At 38.7% G+C, this 22,941-nt stretch overlaps 2 protein-coding genes and 2 pseudogenes across 4 annotated transcripts; 2 read left to right on the top strand and 2 right to left on the bottom strand.

Annotated features, from left to right (window-relative positions):
• Positions 1–754: 754 nt before the first annotated feature.
• On the bottom strand, positions 755–5,250 carry OTOR (otoraplin). Of its 2 annotated transcripts, XM_036418711.2 has the most exons (4): positions 3,892–5,250; positions 3,383–3,522; positions 2,356–2,466; positions 755–1,549 (listed from the first exon to the last, which is right to left on the bottom strand). In XM_036418711.2, exons 1-4 carry the CDS (start codon positions 4,004–4,006, stop codon positions 1,526–1,528), a joined length of 390 nt encoding a protein of 129 aa, XP_036274604.1. In that variant the 5' UTR covers positions 4,007–5,250; the 3' UTR covers positions 755–1,525. The 2 variants fall into 2 exon arrangements, with proteins under 2 accessions (XP_036274604.1, XP_036274603.1); XM_036418710.2 differs by having other exon boundaries at positions 755–2,466.
• A 2,455-nt stretch (positions 5,251–7,705) lies between these two features.
• LOC118708446 lies at positions 7,706–8,667 on the top strand (annotated as a pseudogene).
• A 282-nt stretch (positions 8,668–8,949) lies between these two features.
• Positions 8,950–9,986, top strand: LOC123651546 (annotated as a pseudogene).
• A 4,327-nt stretch (positions 9,987–14,313) lies between these two features.
• On the bottom strand, positions 14,314–21,934 carry SNRPB2 (small nuclear ribonucleoprotein polypeptide B2). 2 transcript variants are annotated; one of them, XM_036418707.2, is made up of 7 exons: positions 21,800–21,934; positions 21,172–21,261; positions 20,647–20,819; positions 17,673–17,813; positions 16,849–16,899; positions 15,128–15,216; positions 14,314–14,675 (listed from the first exon to the last, which is right to left on the bottom strand). In XM_036418707.2, the coding sequence occupies exons 2-7, from the start codon at positions 21,233–21,235 to the stop codon at positions 14,516–14,518; spliced, it is 678 nt and encodes a 225-aa protein (XP_036274600.1). In that variant the 5' UTR covers positions 21,236–21,261; positions 21,800–21,934; the 3' UTR covers positions 14,314–14,515. The 2 variants fall into 2 exon arrangements, with proteins under 2 accessions (XP_036274600.1, XP_036274601.1); XM_036418708.2 differs by lacking the exon at positions 21,800–21,934 and adding an exon at positions 21,348–21,415.
• Between the last annotated feature and the right edge of the window lie 1,007 nt (positions 21,935–22,941).

The following is a 22,941-nucleotide window of genomic DNA, read 5'->3' as shown; positions in this document are numbered from 1 at the left end:
GAAGAAATTAGATTTTTTTTTTTCTTCCTAGTGCTAGCTCCTATTTCTTCTCTCTTCTCAGAGCTGAAATACCCACTCCCTTCAGAGATTTGTTTAAATACCACACAGATGAGCTTAATCTGTCCCTGTATTTAATCAGATCCATGAGGGCACGAGAATCTCCTCAACCAGTAAACACGAGAAGCAATAAATGCCCACATTTATCTCAGGGCAGGGGTGAGTGATGCTAAAGGCGATGGCACCTTTGACTTCTCTTTCTTCTAAGCGTAGGAAATATGCCAGAGTTTTCTAAAGCTTTAATACACAAAACCTTGCCTTAAATGGCCCCTTCTTCACGGTTGTGGGATGACCAGTCCACAGAAAACTGAAAAACATACCCCATTCCCAGAGCCTTCCCCTCCCTTCCCCCCGCCACCCCCTCGCAATGACTTTCTACACTCTAAAGTAAAGATGTTTTTTAAAATAGATTTAAACTCAAAAATGGTGACTTTTTTTGAGTCTAGTAGAGACATTTTTATTAACATTGTAAATAGACAAAGAACACACATTTATGACTACATCAAAGGAATTACATTAGTAATATAAAACCAAAGCAAATTTCCAGTTAAATATAGGAAAACTTATGGGTCAATTGGAGCCACCCAAACTGCGTTTCTCACCAGACTTCCTTGCCACATCGTCCTTGACTGGGGAATTTACACAGGAAGAGAGAGGAAATTCACCTTGAAACAGGAGAAAATAACCTACAAACTTGTTTTTCTGTGTCTTTTCCCTTAAAGCTTGAATAACACCAAGTGGCAACACATATTAAAGGGAAACTATTTTATTAAAAATATTTTATAAACTGTCCCACCCCCCACTATGTACACACATACTTATTTAAAATTTGGAGAGGGGTAAATGGATCATTTAGAGGGTAAAATTTTATTCAAATTAAATAATTTGTGAGACTTTAAAAAAGTAAATTTAAAAGCATCGCTCACACATCTATGAGTCCAAATAGTCCCCCCCCCCCCCCCCAACTTCACAACCCAAAGCCATCAATCAAAGATTAAAGGTAACAACAATCCTGGAGTACTCCCTGATGATACAGTGCCTTTGAGTAAATTATAGCATTCTAATTTTCAAGAAAGTCACGTAGGAAGAAAACAGCATGTCCAAAGGGAACACCTGTGTGATCTACCAGGCTTATACAGGGAGCCAGAGAGCAGGGAAGAATTACTATTTAGAAGTAGCTACGGACGAACCATCTTCTCTAAGCACCCCCATGTAAGAGAAGGCTGACAAGCAATCCTCTGCTTCCAATCACCCACTTGCGCTGAAACTAAGCCAACAGAAAGGCAGACTGAGTTGAAGCCCTTCCTTTTCTGCCTTCTCTGGCCCCAAACCCTAATCCTCCTGTAAGGTAACAAATTCTGGAAACCAAAGTCCAAAGTAAGAGACACAGAATTTGGAGTTTCTTTATTGTTTGCCTTTTTTTCTTAATTTTGATGTTTTCTTTCTATTTGCAGATTTGTCTAAGTTCTTACTCGCAGAAAAAGTCAATATCCTGGAACAGAAACAAAAAGAAAAAGAGAATGAACTGAGAGGTGGGGCCAGAAAACAGATGTAGATTCTTTATTTAAAATCTTACCTAATCAAAGGTTCATTTGGACTTAAAATAAGTAAAGGTTGAAACCCAAAGATTATGACATAATTATCACTTTAAAGTAAAAGTACTTAAAATGAAAGTTCTGAAATACACTTTTAATGCATGCTTATTTGACACATTCAATTTCAATGCTAACAGGTGATGACAAGTGAGTCCCATTTGGTTAGGTAGGGCAACGTTTTGAAATTATTTTGTTTTAAAATAACCATCTTACAAAGTAGCTCTAAGGGGATCTTTTAATTCTGTCTTGGCTTTACAAGATCCAAGGGCATTGGAAAGAGTGTAATTTATTTTTTTATACATAAGTGGAGTCTACCACAAAAAATAAGGTATTCAAAGATTTTCCCAAAATGTATTGATTTTATTAAATACAGATGATATATTTTTTCCCCAGCCCAAGTCTTTAGCAAATAAATATGTGACCATCAGTAAGAGTCAGATGATACTATTTTGGTTTCTTTCTTTGTGACATGAATTACTTTCAACTAAAACAAAAGTGGGAGAAGGTCAGTGGAGAAAGTTCAATACTCTTTCAACCTTGATAGTAGGTATGGATGCTCTCCCAAACCTTTCTGTCTCAGAAGTCACCATGGGAACCTGGGGCTTTGCTCTGTATGTGTTATGAGCTACATGGTGCATGTTAAATACTAGCCTGCATTATGCCAAGAACTGAGTCTTTCTCTGGCCACCTCTGAGACACTTACCGTGGTCGGGACTTCTTTGGTGGCTTCCTGGTACACGTGTTGCTCCTCCACCAAGTTTCTGGGAAAATAACCCACCGTTCCCATCTCGTCCTCATCGTCATCACCATACACCTGTGCCCAGAAACAGAACAGTCAAGGGAAAGAGGATGAGAGTCTCCAGAAACCCTCAGGAATCCCTTTGCTGTTGTGAGGATGACATAACTGCCAATGCCTTGCATTTCACTCTGGATTCTGGGGACTCAGACTTAAATTTAAGTTCATTTATAAGAATTAAGTCAACCCACAGAAGTTGTGAATCTATTCTTCTGTGGCCCATTCTCTTACTGGTCTCACTACTTCAGCATGCCTTTATTTTCTGTAATCTTGTGAGCTGCCTGAAATCATTTTGGAATCATAAATAAATAAAGTCAGTAAATTTTTTTAAAGTAAACTTTTATTTTAAAGAACTTGCATTTCTCAGTTTTTAAAAATTTTAATGAACAGACACTTGATTAAATTTAAAATTTAGTTCTTCATTACCTGAAAATCTATCCGTGGCATACTGACAAGGGCAGTAAATCAGTCCTGCTTTACCCCTCCCCAGGACCCACACTATACATTTAACAAAACAAAACAAAACAAAACAAAACAAAACAAAACAGCAAATTCTTTGGAATTAAAGAGGGGGCTAAAGTTTCCTTAAAATTATTAAAACATAGACCGACTGCTAACATACATCCCTTTACTTGGCTAATCCAAGTAACTTTTAATAAGTTTCAGACTCTTTGGGAGGCTCAAGTTCCCATGGTTTTTCTTGCAAAAACATCACATAAGCCTGCATTTGGTTCTGTTATAAAATTGTCATTGTTTCTTCAAAATACCATAAAAACAAATATACATGAATTTTTGTACTTGCATCTACAATCTCTACATTGTTCTTAACAGCCAGTTTTAAACATGTAAAATGCATTGACGATAGGTAATAGAGGAAAAAGTTAAGAGCAACATATGTCAAGATGTGTATATATTTTCAATAATCTCATCTTACACTGCCAGCCCAAAATTCTCCAGCTTCATTTTCTTTTACCAGCTTTGAGTAAACATATATCTGCTGCCCTTTTTTAACATTAATGAATCTACAGTCTGGGGCACTGTAATCTTCTTGAGCTCTGGTCAGAGAAATAGTATCTGGAAGGAAAAACAAAACAAAATATCGAATGACTACCTTTTTTATTCCTAGATTTTAAAAAAGCAAAAAGGCAGAGCAGATCAGAAAACTAGGAAATCAGAGTGACTAACACCTTCCCATTCACAGCTTCTGAACAGTTCAAAGGGAGTAAGAAATGCAAAGCATTAAAGCTGCATCCAACAGAATCTTAGCCATGCAAATTTTCTATGGTTAACTCTCTAGAGATACAGACCAGGATAAAAGAACGCCAATCAAACATACACTTCAAGAAGATTCACTTCAAAGAACAATCAGATTTTGCGCTGTTAGTGGCTAGTTTTTCAATTATTTAGTAACAATATAATACAAGGCATTTGAAAAGTCCTTACAGACACACTCCTCATCTGCACATAGCTTCTTGGAGGCTAGTTTGTCCATAAATATTCCATGCACAGTGCCTATGGCCACAAGACCTGGAAGGAAAAGTAACAGTAGTCTTGCCATCGCCTTCTTTGCTGCTTATGCTATTGCCCTTTGAGTGGAAGTGGAAACTGACTTCAGTGGTTCCTGCCTTTTTATGTGAAAGCCAGACATCTGGGTAAATCCCCTCGGCCAATGGGATGGTGCCTCTGCTTTCATAACAGCTACTGGGCTCCAGGGGCTACTTAGCATCTGATTTTCCAAAGAGACTCAAGTTCTGTGTCTTTTTTAATATTTATTATATATACACACAAATGATTTCCAACTGGTCCATCATTGTTAATACCACTTTAGTTGTGGTTTACTGCATCAGCAGGACATTGTTTGAAAAACTAGAATTTTAGATCTTTTTTTTTATTAAAAAAAATAGTTCAATTCTCATATTCTTTCAACCTCTGAACAAAAATGTGCTAACTGTAGGAATCTGTTGAAAATGTGAGAGCTACATCTTTGGTGCAAAGGATTTTGATTTAAACAAATCCAATTGACTATCTGGGTTTATATAATAGGTAAACGAAAGGATGCCGGAGTTTAGACGTCATTCATGATAGGATTCTTAGAAATTGTGTCTGTCTTGAGTCAGACATAGATTGTAGCACATGAGTCACATTCAGACTCTACTAATGGGAAAAGGAAGAGATGGGTGGGTTAGAAAAATAGAACAATCTTTTCTCCCCCTACTTTATCTGAGACTTTTGAAAGTCAGTCTCAAAATGTTCAAGAATTATGGACCTTAAAGAAGGAAGCAAAGCTAGAGGTTTGTGTTACCACTTCCACCCCTTCCCTGCTTCAGAGCATCTTTCCCATGGAAAGTGTGGCACAGCTGGAAGCCACCATAGTTGAAGCACAATACCTGGCTCCATCTATTCAATCAATTTACTAAGTACTTACCTTGTGCCAGGCTCTGTTGTAGCCATTAGAGACATAGGAGTGAATAAGAGTCTCTAGTCTCACAAATTTACTTTCTATTAGCAGAGATAGATGGTAGGTTGCTAGTTTTATATAGCGTTTGGGGATGGCATCTCTCTGATAAAGTGTCGTGCCCCATGGTTTATGGACTAGAGGTCCCTGTCAGGATGCCCTGCCCACTTGGTGGACGACGACATTTCAGAGCATTGCCTCTCTGATCCAGCCCCCAAATGCATCCACCTCAAAAAATGAAGGCCAACCATTCAACTTACCAATTAATTTTGTACAAAATAATTCTCCAAGGGAGAAACTGGAAAAAAGCAAAATATATTTACAATAGGATTTTCAAAATTGATTAATTGGGGGCGGGGGTGGGAGGCAAGGGGTTGTATAAAGTTTCCTTGTTTTGTTTGTGTGTTGATGGGGGACTGACGGGGGGTGGGGGGAAGGGTTGGTGCAGTGTGATTTTCAGGGGAGGATCTGCTGTATTTTCTGTTTGGGTATTTAATAAGCATTTTGTCTTTGGAAAATGTATCCAACAAAGACCTAATGAAGAATATGGAGCTCTAGCTAAAACATTTTCCTTTATTTGATTTGCCCTTTAGCAATTCTTCTCAAGCTTTAATGTTCATATGAACCCTTTGTATATCTTGTCATAATGTAGATTCAGATTTAGGAGGTCTGGGATGAGGTAAGAGAGACTATTTCTATAAAGTGATATCAAAGTTGCTTGTCTGCAGACCATGCTTTGGTGGCCAGACCATTGAGTCTCTGCCCTAATAATTTAATCAGTGAGTATTAATTTTGGAAGAATGAACCTCTTTTTAAATATGATAAAACATAGGGACTTTCACCTGAAGAAAAAAAAAGGACATGTGCATGTATATACCTAAGCATACTATCAATATTTCAGGGGACTCATGCATTTATTCAATGAATACCTATTTATGAGCACTAAGTTTTTTTTGAGTGCTAATTATAGAGTGATGGGCAAGATAGACAAGATCTCCACCTCATGGAGCTTTTGATTGTAACATTGGGGGACAAAACACCACCAAGCAAATAAAAAAGGCATGCCACATGTGATCAATGTGACTGGGAAGCTTGTCATGATCCTATGATGGATTGATTGGTTGGAGTGCAAGAAGTGGTCTGGTAAACTGGTCTGTCTGTGGAGACATCTTGGCCAAAAACCTGAATGTCACTCACTGAAGGGAAGGCAACTCACTTAATAAACTCAAAGGTCTGAAGTGGAAATAAGCTCAGCATTTTCAAAAGATAGAGAGCGGCTGGTATGGCAGGCACAGAGCCAGTGAGGGAGAATGACAGGAGGTGACTTCAGAAGGGCAGAGAGCAGATCACTCGTAGGGGTGTCGAACTCAATCAGAGAAGGGGCCAAAATCTAAAATCCAGCCTAAATCGCGGGCCGAATGGTTTACTGAATAGTCATAAACTGTCATTGTGATGGAAACGCAGCGGAGTGCAGTGATGACAGCACGGTGCGGGCCACATTGCAAGGCCTGGCGGGACGGATTTGGCCCGAGGGCCTTGTGTTTGACACATGTGACTCAGAGCCTTGTAGGTTGTGACAAGCCTTAAAGTTTAAAATGGAGATGTGAGCCTTTCACAAATTTTTACTACCTTGTATTTATATAGACTTTGAAAAACACAATTTGAAAGAAATCTAATCATTATAACATACTTTTAAGGGATGTTAGAAATCTACTTTGTTAGTTATTTCTTAACCTTGACTTACATTGGAACCACCCAAGAGCTTAAAACTGATTGATGAATGGGTTTCACCCTGGATTTAACTGATATAGAGTATGGATTAGAAAATGTTTGAAAATGCTTCCTAGATGATTCTAATATGCAGCCTACAGGGGTTCTTGTCCCAGCATTACAAGGGGCTTCAGCAATCTGAAGAAAGGAGCTGATGTGTAGATTAAGGAGTTCATAGACCAAAGATAATTTTGAAAGGCATTGGGGGTCAGAGGAGCTTCAGCTAAAGGAGCTAAAACTACCCCTTGACTCAAGACCCCATGCCGTTTATTAACACAATTTGTCCTAAAACAAGATGGAGATAATACACTTCAAAGGGTAGGGCTTAAAAGGGTAGGGTTGTCAGTTTTGGGAATAGCCTACAGCTGTTCAGGTGTTTGGCCAACAGGAGGCAATAAAATGCAGATTAAGAAGCCCTGAGCTGTCTAGCAGCAAACAATCCTATTCATGTTTGGGGAAAGTGCTATTTAGCTGTTACAACAGGTAAACTATACATGTGTGGCTCAGCCCTTGTTGAGACCAAGCTTCACCAACCTTTTGATGAAAGTCTTGTAATTATGACATGTTGGGTTTGGTTCCCAGCAGCAGCCAAAATCGAAAGTCAAATTCAAAATTGAGAACCACTATGTTAGATAGATAGCAACACTGTTCCCTCCAAATGCTCCTAGATACTCCCACAGATGGGTAAAGAAGGTCATGAAAGCCTAGTTTGATCACATCTTCTTCAAAGAAGAATTAACTCCTTTTTCCTTCCCTTTCCTCACTCTTAAAGCCTTGCTTTCTAAAGTTTGATTACACACAAGGAGGTTGAGCAATTCAGTAAATGCATTGAGATTAATGGGACTGGTGGAAAGTTTCAAATAAGGAGGAGGACTAGACTAGATCTTCTCTATAAAATTAAGATCATGAGGAGCTCAAGCTGGGTTGGAGGGCGTGGAGCTCTCTCTCAGACCCCACTTGGGCCCTTTCTCACCTGACCCTGACCAGATGCGGTACTGCAGGGCCTGGGCCTGGCTCGAGGGGCAGGCACCATGGTCCTGGTCGGATATGGGCAGGAAGCACAGGTCTTACAAAACAAACACCTGCCTCTACTAGGAACATGCAGAGAAGCCCTTGAAGCTGGTCCTCCAGGTAGAAGGGAAAGATGTCAACAAGCTGTCCACCTGCAGCTCAGGGCATGACTCAAGCCTCTATGAGACAAGAAGGATCATGACGAACACAAGGACAGAACTCAGAAAAAGAGAAAGATGAGAAGTAGGTCCAAGGGAGAAAACACAGATGCGTGTGAAGGAGGATTAAAAAGAAGCAGGATTTGAATCATGTGGAGAATGAGGCAGAAAAAGACCTTCAGGGCCAGGTCCCTGCAGGATTAGACTTGCCTCCTGAGAAGCCTCTGAAGCTCCTTAGCCAAACAAGTAGAACACACACCTCTTTGAGTCAACTGATGAGACAGTTGCAAATAAAAGACCCAAGTGCTTTCTTTTCATTTCCTGTGACTGACTTCATTTCTCCCAGCTACTTCATGATCATTAACCACCCAATAGATTTTAGTACCATGAAAGAAAAGACCAAGAACAATGACTACCAGTCTACAGAACTAAAGGATAACTTCAAGCTTAGGTGTACTGATGCTATGATTTACAACAAACCAGAGACCACTTATTATAAAGCTGCAACAAAGCTATTGCACTTAGGAGTGAACATTCTTAGCCAGGAGAGAATTCAGAGCCTGACGCAGAGCACAGACTTCATGGCAGATTTGCAGAAGAGTCGAAAGCAGGAAGACTGAATGGACAACAGGCAGAGAGGGGAGTTTGGCAGCTGCTTGCCACCAAAAGGGAAGACTCAGGCAAGATGGGAACACAAGCCTTTGAGTCCCAAAGAGGAAAACAAAGAGAAAGACAAAGAGGAAAACAAAGAGAAAAATGTGTTTGAAGGTAGTTAAGAGCAATAATTTGGAAAGAGAGAGCAGGAGGGAAGTTGACCTGATAGCTTATTTTTTAAAATATATTTTATTGATTTTGTACAGAGAGGAAGGGAGAGAGATAGAGAGTTAGAAACATCGATGAGAGAGAGTCATCGATCAGCTGCCTCTTGCACACCCCCTACTGGGGATATGCCCGCAACCAAGGTATAATACATGCCCTTGACCAGAATCGAACCCAGGACCCTTCAGTCCCCAAGCCAACGCTCTATCCATTGAGCCAAACCGGTTTCGGCCTGATAGCTTATTAATAGTCAAGTGTGAATTTGAAAGAAGAAAACCAGACAGAACAATGCTGGAACTTCACCCTGTGGATCCCATTGTAGGAAAAGATGGCTAATGTGGCTACTGCCCCTGGAGACAAGACATGACCACTGGAGAGCTCCAGGGGGAAGACTCTGCAGGGGTTCAAAGGTGATTAAAGGAACAAAATAACTCTGGTGTTATACTTGAATTGAAAGCCCTCCAGTTCTTATGCACCATCCATGACTCCACATTTGCCAGTATCAGCAGGGACAATTCTGATTTGATCTAGTCAACCTAAGGGAAAGACTCTGATCTCCCCCGAGATTTCAGCAAAGATAAGTTTTTGGCCACATGTCAAGGTTATCTATATGTCAGGGCAGTTAGTTTATTGGATGTTTTAACAAAAGGAGGACATTCTGGAACCCTGCAGAAGTTGGAGATGTTATCACCTGAAGGTGAAGGCCAGACTAGGACACTCGACACAGTCAAAGAAATAGATTACAGAAACAGAACCAGCCCGAAGGGTGGACTCCAGGAGTCAGCACTGGAAGCAGTAGCAAACTTTGGTGCTCCAGTTAACATTTTTTGACTGAAGAAGTTCGTGTTCCAGAGGAAACAATAAGAAAACCAAAGTGCTCAGTGAGTTCCAGGGGGCCCAAAACAAGCACCTGAGCACCAGACCCACTCCCAACATGATCTGTCTCCCATGCAGAGAAATGTATCTTACTGAGCAGTGACCAATAACCTTAAAGAACTTAAGGCAATGTAGTAACTCCAGGTAATGTAGGCAGCATGTATGTAGTTTGGAAAGAAATGGGCATTCCATCCCCTGCCCAGTCGTGCAACACAGCCCAGTGGGTTCAATGGATTTTGAAGAAAGCAAAATGACTGATGTTGCTGAGTGTGGGCCTGATGGGATTTGATGCTAACACCTATTTGATTATATATTATGGACATATTCCTTCATTCTTAATTTAGAAATGCTTCTCAGAAGCTATTGAATATATTACAAATTGTGTTAAACTTTGGAACAATTAGAGTATTATTTTTTTATTTTTTAAATCAAATCTTTATTTTTTAAAGCATTTCATGTCCCCCTTTGGTCCCTTTTAGCCTGCCCAGTACTCAGTCCCAGCCCCAGCCCTTCACCACCCTATTGTCTATGTCCGTGAATTATACATATAGCACACAAGTTCTTTGATCTCTTCCCACCCACCTCTGCTTTCCCTCTGAGATTCCATAGTCTGGAACCATTAGTTTTAATGTTGCAGACACTAGGCTCTGTTATGTAATAAAGCTGAACCTGGGCCTAGGGGGGAAAAAAAAAGATTGTGAAAGATAAAGACAGGGTTAAGAAGCGATAGGAGCCTAAACCGGTTTGGCTCAGTGGGTAGAGCTTTGGTCTGCAGACTAAAAGGCCCCAGGTTAGATTCTGGTCAAGGGTATGTACCCTGGTTGTGGGCATATCCCCAGTAGGGAGTGTGCAAGAGGCAGGGCTGATCGATGTTTCTCTCTCATCGATGTTTCTAACTCTCTATCCCTCTCTCTTCCTCTCTGTAAAAAAAATCAATAAAATATATATTAAAAAAAAAAAAAAGAAGTGACAGGAGACTACAGAGAAATGACAACTACCTGCAACACATGAACCTGAATTAGTTTCTTGAGCCATTATTGAAATATCAGTAACATTTGAATTAGGTTGGATAACATTGGATTGTTATTTCCTGATTTTGCTGATCATATTTGTTATTTGGGAAATACACATTCAAATATTTAAAGAATAATGAGGAATCAGGTCAATACACTCTCAAATGGTTCAGAAATATTTGTGAGAGCTCTATGTACTATTTCTGTCACTTTTTAATCTATTGAAATTATCTACACTAATAAAAGAGAAAAATGCTAATTGACCATACCTTTGCTACACCCACAGGCAATCAGGAATGATATGTAAATTAACCCAGCAAAGATGGTGGGTAAATTTGCATATGCAGGTGGCAGAGGCAGAGGCCCTATGAGGCCAATGGAGTTGGAGACATGGGCAGGCAGTGGTGGGAGAGGAGGTGGGGGAGAGGAAGAGGGCAGTGCCTGAAGCCACTGGTGGATCCAAGCTGAGATGGGGACCCGAGCAGGCTGTGATGCCACCTGCCTGGTCCAAGCCGCCCTGCAATTGAGGGGCGAAGAGCCGGGGTTCAAGCCTCTCTGTGATTACGGGGCAAAGAGCCCAGGTCCAAGCCACCCTGAAATCACAGGGCGAAGAGCCTAGCTCCAAGCCACCCTGTGATCACGGGGCAAAAAGGCCAAGCTGAGCTGACCTGCAATCATGGGGTGAACAGGCCAGGCAGAGCCTGGCCAAGCTGCCCTGCAATCCCAGGTGAAGAAGCCACTCTGCTGACCAACCTGCACTATGGACCTGTTCCCCTCTAGCCTGCAGCCAGGGGAAGTCTCCCTCTCCTGAGTTAGGAGCACCAGCCCAGGTCTGCCCCACAGCCTGGTCCTGACTGCGGGGGTGAGTTACTGCAGGCTGGGGTTTGATCCTTATGCATTAGCAGTAGGAGACCAGTGCCTTTGTTATTGCTGTGTGTCTGGGTTTTGATTGGACAAATGCCCGGCCGTCCAGGTGATCAGGTTAGCATAATCTTTTAGGAGGAAAATTCTGTCTGGGTTTCCTCAAATTCCCTCAGCCCCTACTCACCCCTCTGTAAAGGCACAGAATCAGCTGCTTCATGAGTATAGCATCCCTTCCTATTTTAAAGGAAGCTGAGTTCCATGTGTACTATGCTATATCTGAAGCACAGGACAAGGGAGGCCCTAAGTGTACTATGTTTTGATATTTGAGTCATTCTTTATTGTTCAACATAGTTTATATCTGTACGCCTGTTTTGTAATAAATTACTAGAATAATACATCTTGCTATAAAATATTACCAGAAGATCAAATGACCAGTTGACATTTGTTATTTTCTGTAAATGAACACAATCTCTGGTAGGCTAAAGTGATAGATATTACAGAAATATTCAGATAGAGACCTACAGGCTTGATTACAAGTGAGGCTTACTCTCACAACCCTAAGTTATTGCTTGAAAAAAAGCAGGGAGCCAACTAGAAACTGAACCAAATATAAGCCCTTGAAGGGAAAATGTAAATTGAATAAACTTTGCTATTACAAGAGCAAGAAGAAAAAATTCAGATGCAAGGATGAAAACCACATTGCATCCACTCTAAGTAGCTGTTAAAGAAAAAGAATGGTATACTATGAAAATACTTAATACAGATGTAAAGACATTTGTTCAAAGAGGATTTCCTAGATTAGGTGATATTTCAGTTAATTTTTTTTAAATGTGAAGAGGATAGCTAGATAAGAAAAAGGTGTAGGGGTCCCGAATTGCAGAGGGTGCAGGCAGAACTGGGGGAACCCCTGCTTTGTGCATGAATTTCGTGCACCGGGCCTCTAGTACCAAAATAAAAAGCTTCCAAAAGTAAATCAGATGTCACTCAAAATCTTCTAATAGAACAGTTGCCAACCTTTTGGACCTCACAGACAACCAGTGGTCTGCGGACCATCGGGTGGCAACAGTGCTCCAAAGGTTTCCTTAAAGCAGAGTTGCCATCCTTTTGAACCTCATGGACCAGTGGTTGGTAACCACTGTTCTAATAAAACATATCAAAGGTCCACATAAACTAAGTGAATGTTTATAGCCACTTCTTTCACTTCAAAATGAACCCAAATGCTCATCCACTGGCAAAAGAAACTGCTGGTCCATACAAAAGGGATGAACCTCAAAAGCATTCTAGACAGGGCACAACTATAGTGATAGGAAGCTGGTCAGTGGTTATCTGGGGTTGGGGAAAGGTAGACTACACAGGGAGCTTTGAAGAGTGATGGAATTCCCTACATCTTATAATTACACAGCTGTACATGATTGTCAAAACTCCAATTTGAACACTAAAATGAGTGAATTTTATTGTATGTAAGTAACTCAATTTAAAAAATCATCCAATAGTTCTCCCACTTCAGAGTATAAACAAATCCTTCAAAGGCCTACAAAAACCCCTTCTCCAATTCCCGACTCTTCCTCACACCACTAATCACAACACACCTACCTCCTCATCCAGCCACTCAAGAAGTGCTAGTCTGTGAAATGTTTTCTGTTCTGGGACAAGTTAAGAACATCTACTGAGCATAAGCAGTTAAAAAATGTAATTAGCAACTAGCACTGCTATACCATTAAAGAGCATGGTCCTTTTTCTAATAATTCACTGTAAAATTTTATAAAGTATATAAACTTGACATCTAGGTTAAAGATGCTATTCATGAGTCAGACTCTGAATGTTACAAAGTTTTAGGAAAAGGAATTATTTTCCTTTTTACTTCATATACATGGACAAGAGTAATATGGTAATCTACATAAATCTAAATGACTGCCCATAAATATACAATAAAAATTTCAAGTGGTAAGGAGAAGTTTTGTTCAAGGAAATATTGAAACAGGAATATGAAAAAATGATCAATAATATACTTTAGCCTTGGCTAGTGTGGCTCAGTTGGTTGGAGAGTCAGTTCCCAGTCAGAGCACATACCTAGGTTGCGGATTCGATCCCTGGTTGGGGTATACAGGAGGTAACCGATCTGTTTCCCTTTTATATAGATGTTTCTCTCTCTCTCTCTCTCTCTCTCCCCTTCTCTCCTCATGTGAGAATTAAAAATAATTTTTTAAGTCACTTTAATATATTCTATCCATGAAAAAACTGTCCACTTCTTTAGATACCCATGGTTTTACTAGCAGGGGTCTGATCAATGGCCTTAGATATAAATCAAATCTAAAGAACTTAAGAGTTGAAAATATGTGAACATTGGTATTTAAGACTTACAGAAACATAGCAAGATTAGGATTGGCAGCCTTTGTAAGTCAGCTTATTTTTTTCAAAAGATTGTAGACTGTAAAATCTTTACCTTGAGGTATTTCAATAGAGCTTCAATATTAACCACACAGGTGTTCCTTAGAACAGTGCTGCCTCAAGAGGATAAGAGCCCAAAATGTAGAGTTTACAGACAGCGTTTTTTTGCTGTTTTCCCAGAAACAGGAAGTAGTTAGTCCTAAATGGCCTTTATTCAAACTGAAATGATTTGTGAAATGCATACTATTAGCAAAATACTATGCTCATTTATTTGAAGAATATGAAGATCAAATTTAGCTCCTGCCCAGTTCATATGCATACAAAATAACATTACAGAAAATCTAATCAAGGACTTGATCTAATTCTCCTGTTTTTACTAAAATGGTTTACTGTTTCTCATTAGCTGCTCCAAACTACTACCAGAAAAGCATCCTATTGCAGTTTTATATACCTTAACACGTGCTTTAGACTTTAGCACAAGTATTTGACAATAGGACAGTGGACAAATAAATGAACTATTATGTATAAAACTTTATTGTACAAAATTAAGGCCTTCATATTTCATAGTTCACTAGTAGGTAATTTTTAAAAATCTACACAAAAATTTTACTTGCATTTCTTCCAGCCCCAACTATTAAAATGGCCTGACCAATTGTTATGAAAACAAACACTATAAATAACACCAAGTCCTTTAAAGACAAGTCTCCCAAATGTTATTTCTTGGCATAGGTGATCTTCATGGCATGAGATGGTGTGATCTTAAATCCTTGTAAAGCATCCCTGGCAGCTCCAGCCTGTCCATCATTTTCAAATTCAACAAATGCAATGTCATGCCTTCCAGGTACCAAACGTACTTCCTTGAAACCAGGGAACCTGTGAAGAAAAACAATTTATTTATATATATATAAATACATACATAAATGTTTATTCTGTGTTTAAACTTATTAAGCAACTTCCTGAAAAGTACTATTTCCTACCTACAATCCTGGGTAGGATAAAGATAATTAATAATATTATATTTAAAATATAATTAACACCAGAATTGCAAGAATAATATAAGCTAATTATATTCTTGTCACTATATCAAAGCTTTGTTTTCAGTTTTACTCATCAATTAGAATTCGTAATTCAAACGTCAGTGGTAATTCATGTCTTGATTTGCTAAATTTGAAAACTAACTTTAATTCATGGTTAATCCCAAACCAAATCAACAAACTTGTAAGAAATTACTGCTGTATGGTACACAAATGGATTCAACCCATGAAAGTGCTATTTGTCCTTTCAGAAGGCTCTTGGAACACAGACTTTTTAATAATAAAACTTACTGATTAAACAGCATGGATAACATCATCTCATTAGTCTCTTCTGGTAAATTATTAAGGAATAAAATATAGTTTGGAGGATAATCAGGGACCTATTAAAAAGAAAAAAAGGCAAAGTTAGCTTGTAAGTATAAAAAATATTGTAAACCATTTGGCTCTTACATAAAATCTAAACTCAAGAGAGCTATACTGCATAGTTTATTAGGGATTATGAAACCTTACTGCATGCATCAAACATAGCTGAAAGGAGGAATATAAGACCAGAGGAATATAAACCTAACAGTAACTAAGCAGACATCCAAATCACTTAACACAAATTTGGCAAACCTAAATCTTATCAGTTTTAAGTATTTAAAAATATTTAAACCAGTATTTAAATTTTGTCAAAATGAAGATTCTGTCATCTGGGTTACATAATTGACAGATCCTAACAAAACTAGAGAAGGTGGCAATATCACCCTTCTTCAGCTTGTTATCCAAGTAAGAACAGTGATATTCAATTCTCTGCATTACTGCTTACTACCTCCCAGCATTTAAGAAAACTGAGAACCACTATTTGGTGATTTCTAATGTTTGTTGCAAGTAAATGAGATATACATGTTGTCCACTAGTTATCGACAAGTAGAAACAAGCTCTGTTATTAGATATTAAACTATTTGATACCCCATCCTCAGGTAATAAGGATCTACAGGAAGATCATCCTATTATATATATAAGAACAAGCTTCCCTCTCAGGCTAATTTTATAGTGGGAAAAAGATAATGTGTAAAGAATAATAAGTGAACAAATTAAGGCTTAGAGAATTCAGTGCTAGCATTTGTAAATTAGACTATAATTGTTATAAGGGTTCAAAGAAGGAAAGGAGATAAGAAAATGCAAATAACTTAAAATCAAAGCAGCAAAACCTCAGTGATATAAGCAATTCTCTAAATTAAAGATACATGGTACAGACTGACAGCTGTCAGAGGGGGGGTGGGGGGGGTGAATTGGATGAAGGAAGGTGAAGAGAATAGCCAAAGAACATATACACACACAGCCATGGACACAGACAGCAATGTGGTGAGGGCAAAAGGGATGGGGAGGGCAGGATCTGTGGACAGAGGGAACAAGGGTGGGAAATGGGGGACATCTGTAATAATCAACAATAAAAACAAAATATAACTTTCAAACACAGAATGTTGTCAGACCTAGAAGACAAGAAGGAAACCATGAGTACATATTGGAGGTTTCCTCCCTGAGGCCTTTAGCAAGGAGATCTGGAGGAGTTTGTAAGGTATCAATATAAGGAGACTTAAATATATTTGTGCGGAGGAAGAAAGAGCAAAGGTAAAAAAGAAACAACTCTGTGTAAGTCTGTTAGAAAAGCCGGTTTAACACTAAAGCCACCTGGAATAGAAACGAGCCCTTCACCTGGCTAGTTTCCTCAAGCCATGTGTCTGTACAGCCCTTGACTACGGAATGTTTGCTCCCAGCCCTCACAGTTCAAATCTGGCATTTTGACTCCCTCACTGATTCAATAGCCAAAGCGAGGAATACTAGTAAAGTCATCTTGGTTTTCTTCCTCCTAAAGGAGGTTAAAATATTCCGAGTGAGTTTCTACACTGAAGTGCTATATAATTTAATGTTCTATCTTACAGATGGAATTATTTTTAGTTTTTGGAGACATGCAGGTTGTTGTATGTTGTTGCTACTGCTTTATATGAAGTTTTATTTGAAAGCACTACCTGAGGATTTGGCGTTGCATTTCCTTGGGTGTTAACTGAATTTGGTGCTCCCTAAACAAAAGAAAGAGAAACAGTTAAAAATTTCAATCCCTCTAAAAAAAGCAGCATGTGTTTATATTTATAATCACTACATAAAAATAACATTAATTTAAACAGATTTCTTACTCCATTTAATTTTACTTTTAAGAATTTACATCTTAGCTCTGAGTCAAACATTCATGTATTTGGCTTGTCAAGTATTTTTTAAAGGTCTAACCCTAAATTTTAAATACTATGTCATGAAATTTAATTTCTATGCCTTAAAGTTATGAAGAAATATACAAAAGAAAAAACAAGGGAACGGTTTTTCTTAGCTTTTTTTAAACAATTAGACAAAAGTCAAGCATTATACTTTGTGAAACTGATTTCTAATCACTTTTAATCTAAAAATACTTATTTTTGGATAATTTTACTTTTATCTATTTTAATTTACATTTTGAATTCCTGAATTGTTCCAAGAAAGCAGGTTTGAGTGGAGTACTCATGATTAAAGATAATATCTACCGTTTATAGGCAGTGGAACTTGAGAAATAAGTCGATATTAATATATTCTATGAATGATGAACTGTCATACAAATTCAAATAAAACTGTCAAACATAAATCTGCACATGTAAAGATTTATCTTTTAATTTATTTATACATTAATATTGGAACTTTAGAACTCAACCAGTCCAGCTTCTTAAAAATCCACCTTTTAAAAACATACACATGTGCATGCATGCACCTCAAAGACATTACTATCAAAATTTAACACCAGAAAATAAAGAACTTTTGTCCATCTTACCAGACCAGGCTTCTTATTAGCAGTCAGTGCTGTCTGTTCCATAGTTTTAGCTTTCTTCTTTTCTTTTTTCTTTTCTTTGTCAGCAAAGGTGCCACGCATTTTAGATATTATATCTGAATCTGTTTTTGCATACTGAATTCGCTGTTTTAATTATTTGAAAACAAGTTACTTTTCATTATGCTCAAGATTGTTTATACTAGTCATTAGCATTTCAAATTTCATTATCCAAATACATTACAAGATAGTTTTAAACCCATCCATAAAGAAATCCGTCAAATGTACTGAGTGCCAAATAAAAATAAGTTGTGGCCTATGGTTAACAACTTATACAAAGTTAGATTCAACTGTGCTTATTAGAAAAAAAAACACATAGATTTTCATATTAGAAAAACATGACTGTGAATCAGCTGTACCACTGCCTCTCTCCATTTAATAAAAGAATAGAGAGAACTGCATTAGAATAGAGAAAGTTTCCTATCCCTTAGCAGGGTCAGTAGAAGGGTCAATATGTGTCAGTTAGCTGTGAAATGTGTCATTTGTTACTTCCAAAGTTAAAGCATCAAAAATTGGGAACGACTTTCTTCTCAATCTGTTATTCTTTTTTTAAAAATTATTATTTATTTATTTTTTCTTAAATAATAGTTCCATCAACTTGAACTTAAAATGATTTGAAAGGAAACCAAAGGGTGGCATCACAATTTGTGCAACCAGGCCACTGGCTCTTTCTTACTAGGCCACAGCCAGCAGGAGCAGTGTGCACAAGGAAGACAACAGGCCAGCGTTGAAAAACATCGGTCTAGGACAGCATTTCATTCTAATTACCGGAAAAGTTTGTAAAAGTGTAGATTCCAATGCAGTAGGTGTGGGTAATACTACTGGCATGGGTGCCACACTTTGAGTAGTTTTTAGACCCTGGCCTAAAGCATTATCACAGAGCTAGTGTCAATACAATTAACTCTCCCGAAACATTTGCTACGAGTTAAACTGTTACCTACAGTGTACAAAACCGCAACCTGGGCTTCAAGGAAACATTTCTTCCCTGGAGCCATAAGAGCTGAAACTCTATCTCTGAACATATCAAAGCACAACAATCAAAACACACAAGAGCCCTGGATAGGTGGCTCAGTTGGTTGAAGCATCCTTCTACACCAGTGGTCGGCAAATTCATTAGTCAACAGAGCCAAATATCAACAGTACAACGATTGAAATTTCTTTTGAGAGCTGAAAACCGACTTCTGTGCATGGGCCACAAACTTTCAATTGCACTGCATGTGCACCCCTGAAGGAAATACTGCCCCTTCATATCAATGTAACTTTAGATCTAACCTAAAACCCAGTCTATGCTCCTGCCAGCTGAGGTCTCAATTATGCTAGTCCTTCATATTATTAGATAAGCTAGTTTCAGAAAGGGCCAATTTACTGAAAACTAGGATATGTACACACAATCTGTTTTCACAGATGGGCCTTTCCACAAAAACTGTGCCCAACCAGGTGGGAAGTGATGGGAAAAGGGAAGTCAAATAGAGGATGAGAAGAAAATTTGCTCTAGTAATAGACAAAAGTCTCATTCTCCAATTAAACATTGTGGTATAGATCCACAAACTACTGAGCACAGCCAACACTGCCTGGTTTTGTAAATTAGGTCTTCAGGGAACAAACTCACACCCATTCATTTGCATCCATCTAGGGCTACTTTTACTGCTATAAAGATAGGTAAGTAGTTGCAACAGAGATCAGCTGGCTTATAAAACCTAAAAAACATATCTATCACCTGACCCTTTACTGCTAATATGCTGATTCCTAGTTCAGGAAAAGAACAATCTCAATATCGAGGGTCAGGAGATTAGCTTTCAAGTCCTGTGCTGTCACAGGTTATATTAAGTATAACCTAGATAAGCAACTAACCTTTCTGTGCAAGATGGTAAAATAAAATAATGGGATTAGGTCAGTGGTCTGCACTACAGATTGCGGGTCTACTCCACTCTTTGGCCTGTTTTTGTACCGCCTATAAATAAAGGACTTTAAGAAAACTGTGTGTGGCCCACAAAGTCTAAAGTATTTATTATATGGTTATTTATAGACTTTTTGCTGAACTCTGAATTAAACCAAACAAATATCCAAACTGCTTACATTTTACTGGTGGTAAAACTGAAAACAGGCACAAAACTAGTTATTGGCAGAAACCAGAATGAGGACCAGGGTCCTTTAAATGCTGGGCCTTCCCATCACAGTTCAGTTTCAGAAGAAAATCACTTTGGAATCCAGGTACTGTGTACTCACTCACACAAGTAGAACCCCTGCTTTACACTATCTCCTCCTAATTCAATCTTCTATCATCTCTGACTTTCACACCAAGGGTCTCCTCATTGAGTTCACTACTTTCCTTCTGGCCTTCCTACAATCCAATCTTTATCCAGCAGCTATATGAATCTCCTCATGTCACTGCTAAGCTCAAAATTTTCCATGCAGAAGTACTTCATTTTCATTTATTAATAAAACCTATTAATCTAAGTCTAAGTTTTCCTTAGATTATTGCTTTATCTAGACTGTGTAGCTTGACATGTAGTATTTTACTATGGCGTGTTTTTGTTTTTTTTTAACTTTCTAAATCTAACAGATTAGATTTCCTCTTTGACCCATGGTTTTTGTAAGTTTATATATATAGGTTCCATTTTAATCTTCTAATTTATTATTAATTTATAATTATTTTGAAATAAGAATGTTGCCTATACTGCCATTATTTTTAAAAATGTTCTGCATCTCAAGCTATTTTGTTTTTGTCCATATGAACTGTCATAAATTAAGAAGTAAATAAAAACTCTAACACTGTTTCTATAAAGATAAATAAAACAAACCCAAACTCCCTCTAACACACAGTTAAAAGCAAAAAGCATAACTATAATTTCAAGTGTATATTTATATATCTACTATACCATAAGTAGAGATTAAAGCCAAAATACTGAAATCAACTTACCATAGGTTTACCATAAAATGGAAATCCTTGTAACTGTCTCAAGGCATTTGTGGATGAGCCTAATTCTTTAAATATAACAAAGGCTTGCCCCCTCATTTTCATGGTCTTTAAAGCTACAATATCTACAACATGGCCAAACTGAGAAAACAGGGCATACAGCGATCTCTTCAATTCTGTGTAAAATAAAAGGGGAAACAACTTATTTGTGAACGAAACAATGACAAAGTTCTTCATAAAATGACAACTAATTAAGTGCTTCTCGACCATTCATGTATTCATTTAGTTATACATTTAACAACATCAGACTATTTAGCTCTCTGATTTAAGAAGTTATTTGAAATCATTTTTCAGCCCTTACCTATTTTTATTTTTAAAACTTAAAAGACTTACCCAAATAGGAATAAACCAAAATTCTGGGCACTGAGCAAGATAACTAAATGAGAAGTCTTGAAGCAGTACAGTTTTTAAGACAGCAGTAATTAAGCACATTTTGGCTATGAACAAATCTTTTTAAAGCATACTCACCTTCTTTTTTAATTTTGTCATTCATATTGTTGATATAAATTGTATGGTTGGGTCTGATATCCATCTTTTGGGATAAACTGTCCAAACAGCCTGAAGAGACAGAAAATATTCTGTTATAAACAGGGAAGACTTAACTCATACTCTTGGTGTGACATTAGGACACAAGTGTTACTAACTTTTCAGGTCTCTTTCATTCCCTGATGCCAGAAAATATCGCTTGGCAGCAGTCTTTAAAGCTCTCCAACTCTTGCTAGCTCTCTTTTTTTAAACAAAAGAATAATGCTTGATGGAGCACTGACTACTACCTAGTAAGGTTTTTAACATTATTTTACTCAATAAATTTATTTTCATACTTATCCACTTTTAACCAAGTGATAATATTTTTCCATTTGCCTAATACAACTTTCCTTTTTAAAATTATTTAAGAGGGGAGGCCTCGCCGGAGCGGCGCGGCAGCCTCCCTTCCTCCCCCACCCGCTGGCCCGGCCTTCCGCGGACCAAGGGCCCATGCCTCCAGCCCCAGGGCGCCGCCCGGTCCACTCGGAGCTCCCACAAGGGAACGCTGGGCAGCGCGGCAACCTGCGGCCTGAAGGACCGAAACAGCGGGACAAAACACATTCAAACTCACCTGAGACCAGCCCGGCGTCCCAAAACAACCGGAAGCCGGAAACGGAGCCAGAAACCGGAAGTAACGGCACCAGGAGCCTCAATGGAGCGCCGATCAGTGGAGAAGCCGAGCACCGAATCGATCGATGCCCCGCGGCTGCAACTGGAATCTCTCTGCGCATGCGCGCCCTGCGGGTGGGGAGGAAATGTGGGTAGTGGGGAATGAAGGAGAAGCTTGTGGGAACCTTGTGGATGAAACAAAATCTTAGGGCCATAGAGTGAGAGGAAAAGGGAGCTCAGTGATTCATTTCCCCCACCGCGACTTTACGCGGCTTTCACCCACGCAAAGGTATCGTCCATCTTTCCAAATCCAGTGCAGTTTTCCAGGCGCAGCCGCCCAGGCACACTGCAGGGGCAGGCGCCCTAGTTTCCAGCTTCTCTGGGCTCTGGGTGCCCCCGGTTTAACATCACATTCAGGGCAGCCCGTATCCCCACAAGTCTCCTCCAGTTCCTGTAACACTCCAACACTACTGATGGACTTGGATCCCAGGGACACCTCAGCTTGAGGTCCCATCGTGAAGGGAGTTAGTGTCTCTGTCCAGCTCTCTCACCTTATGAAACAACCACACTTGACCAATAACCAAACACTGTAATGTAAAGTCATCACCCTAAACTCACTCAAAACTCATAAAATTTTCATCATCCTTTTCACATTCCCATTTCCCCATAGAATGCCTAGATTGATCTAGGCCCTAATACAAGTTGTTGGTGTTTAGGCCAAGCTGAACTGGAATTCCAAAAAGGCCATCCTTTGATCAAATATATGTAAAGCATCATCTGAAATGTTATGAGCCACGGGGAATCTAATTTTGTTATTCCCTGGAAAGCCTCAACTTTCTCATATGTAAACTAGGGATCCTAATAGTAACTTCCTTCTAGAGTTATTGTGAGGACTAAATGCACTCAATATAAAGTGACTAGACACAAAAGAAATGGTCCATAAATGTTATTTGTAAATGCTGGACATATGCATGAAGGGACCAAACAGATTGGACTTATAAGATAAGGAATATTATTTTAAAAGGTCGCCTAAAGTTGCAACACTTTGAAATAACGTAAGTTGTTTTTTGTTTGTTTGTTTGTTTGTTTTTGGTGGGGGGGAGT

This window comes from Pipistrellus kuhlii, unplaced genomic scaffold, assembly GCF_014108245.1.
Source record: "Pipistrellus kuhlii isolate mPipKuh1 unplaced genomic scaffold, mPipKuh1.p scaffold_m20_p_6, whole genome shotgun sequence".
NCBI lineage: Eukaryota > Metazoa > Chordata > Mammalia > Chiroptera > Vespertilionidae > Pipistrellus > Pipistrellus kuhlii.
The sequence above is the reverse complement of the archived record's forward strand: the minus strand, read 5'-3'. Positions and strand labels throughout refer to the sequence as shown.

Excerpts from the sequence above, each read along its gene's own strand:
- SNRPB2 (XM_036418707.2), bottom strand. The coding sequence starts at position 21,235 with ATGGATATCAGACCCAACCATACAATTTATATCAACAATATGAATGAC. Across the intron at positions 20,820-21,171 it reads TGACAAAATTAAAAAAGAAG|AATTGAAGAGATCGCTGTAT; the intron begins GTGAGTATGCTT and ends TATTTTACACAG. Across the intron at positions 17,814-20,646 it reads CATTTTATGGTAAACCTATG|CGAATTCAGTATGCAAAAAC; the intron begins GTAAGTTGATTT and ends TAATTAAAACAG.
- OTOR (XM_036418710.2), bottom strand. The coding sequence starts at position 4,006 with ATGGCAAGACTACTGTTACTTTTCCTTCCAGGTCTTGTGGCCATAGGC. Across the intron at positions 3,523-3,891 it reads TGCAGATGAGGAGTGTGTCT|ATACTATTTCTCTGACCAGA; the intron begins GTAAGGACTTTT and ends TTTTCCTTCCAG. Across the intron at positions 2,467-3,382 it reads GAGAATTTTGGGCTGGCAGT|GTGTATGGTGATGACGATGA; the intron begins GTAAGATGAGAT and ends TTCTGGGCACAG.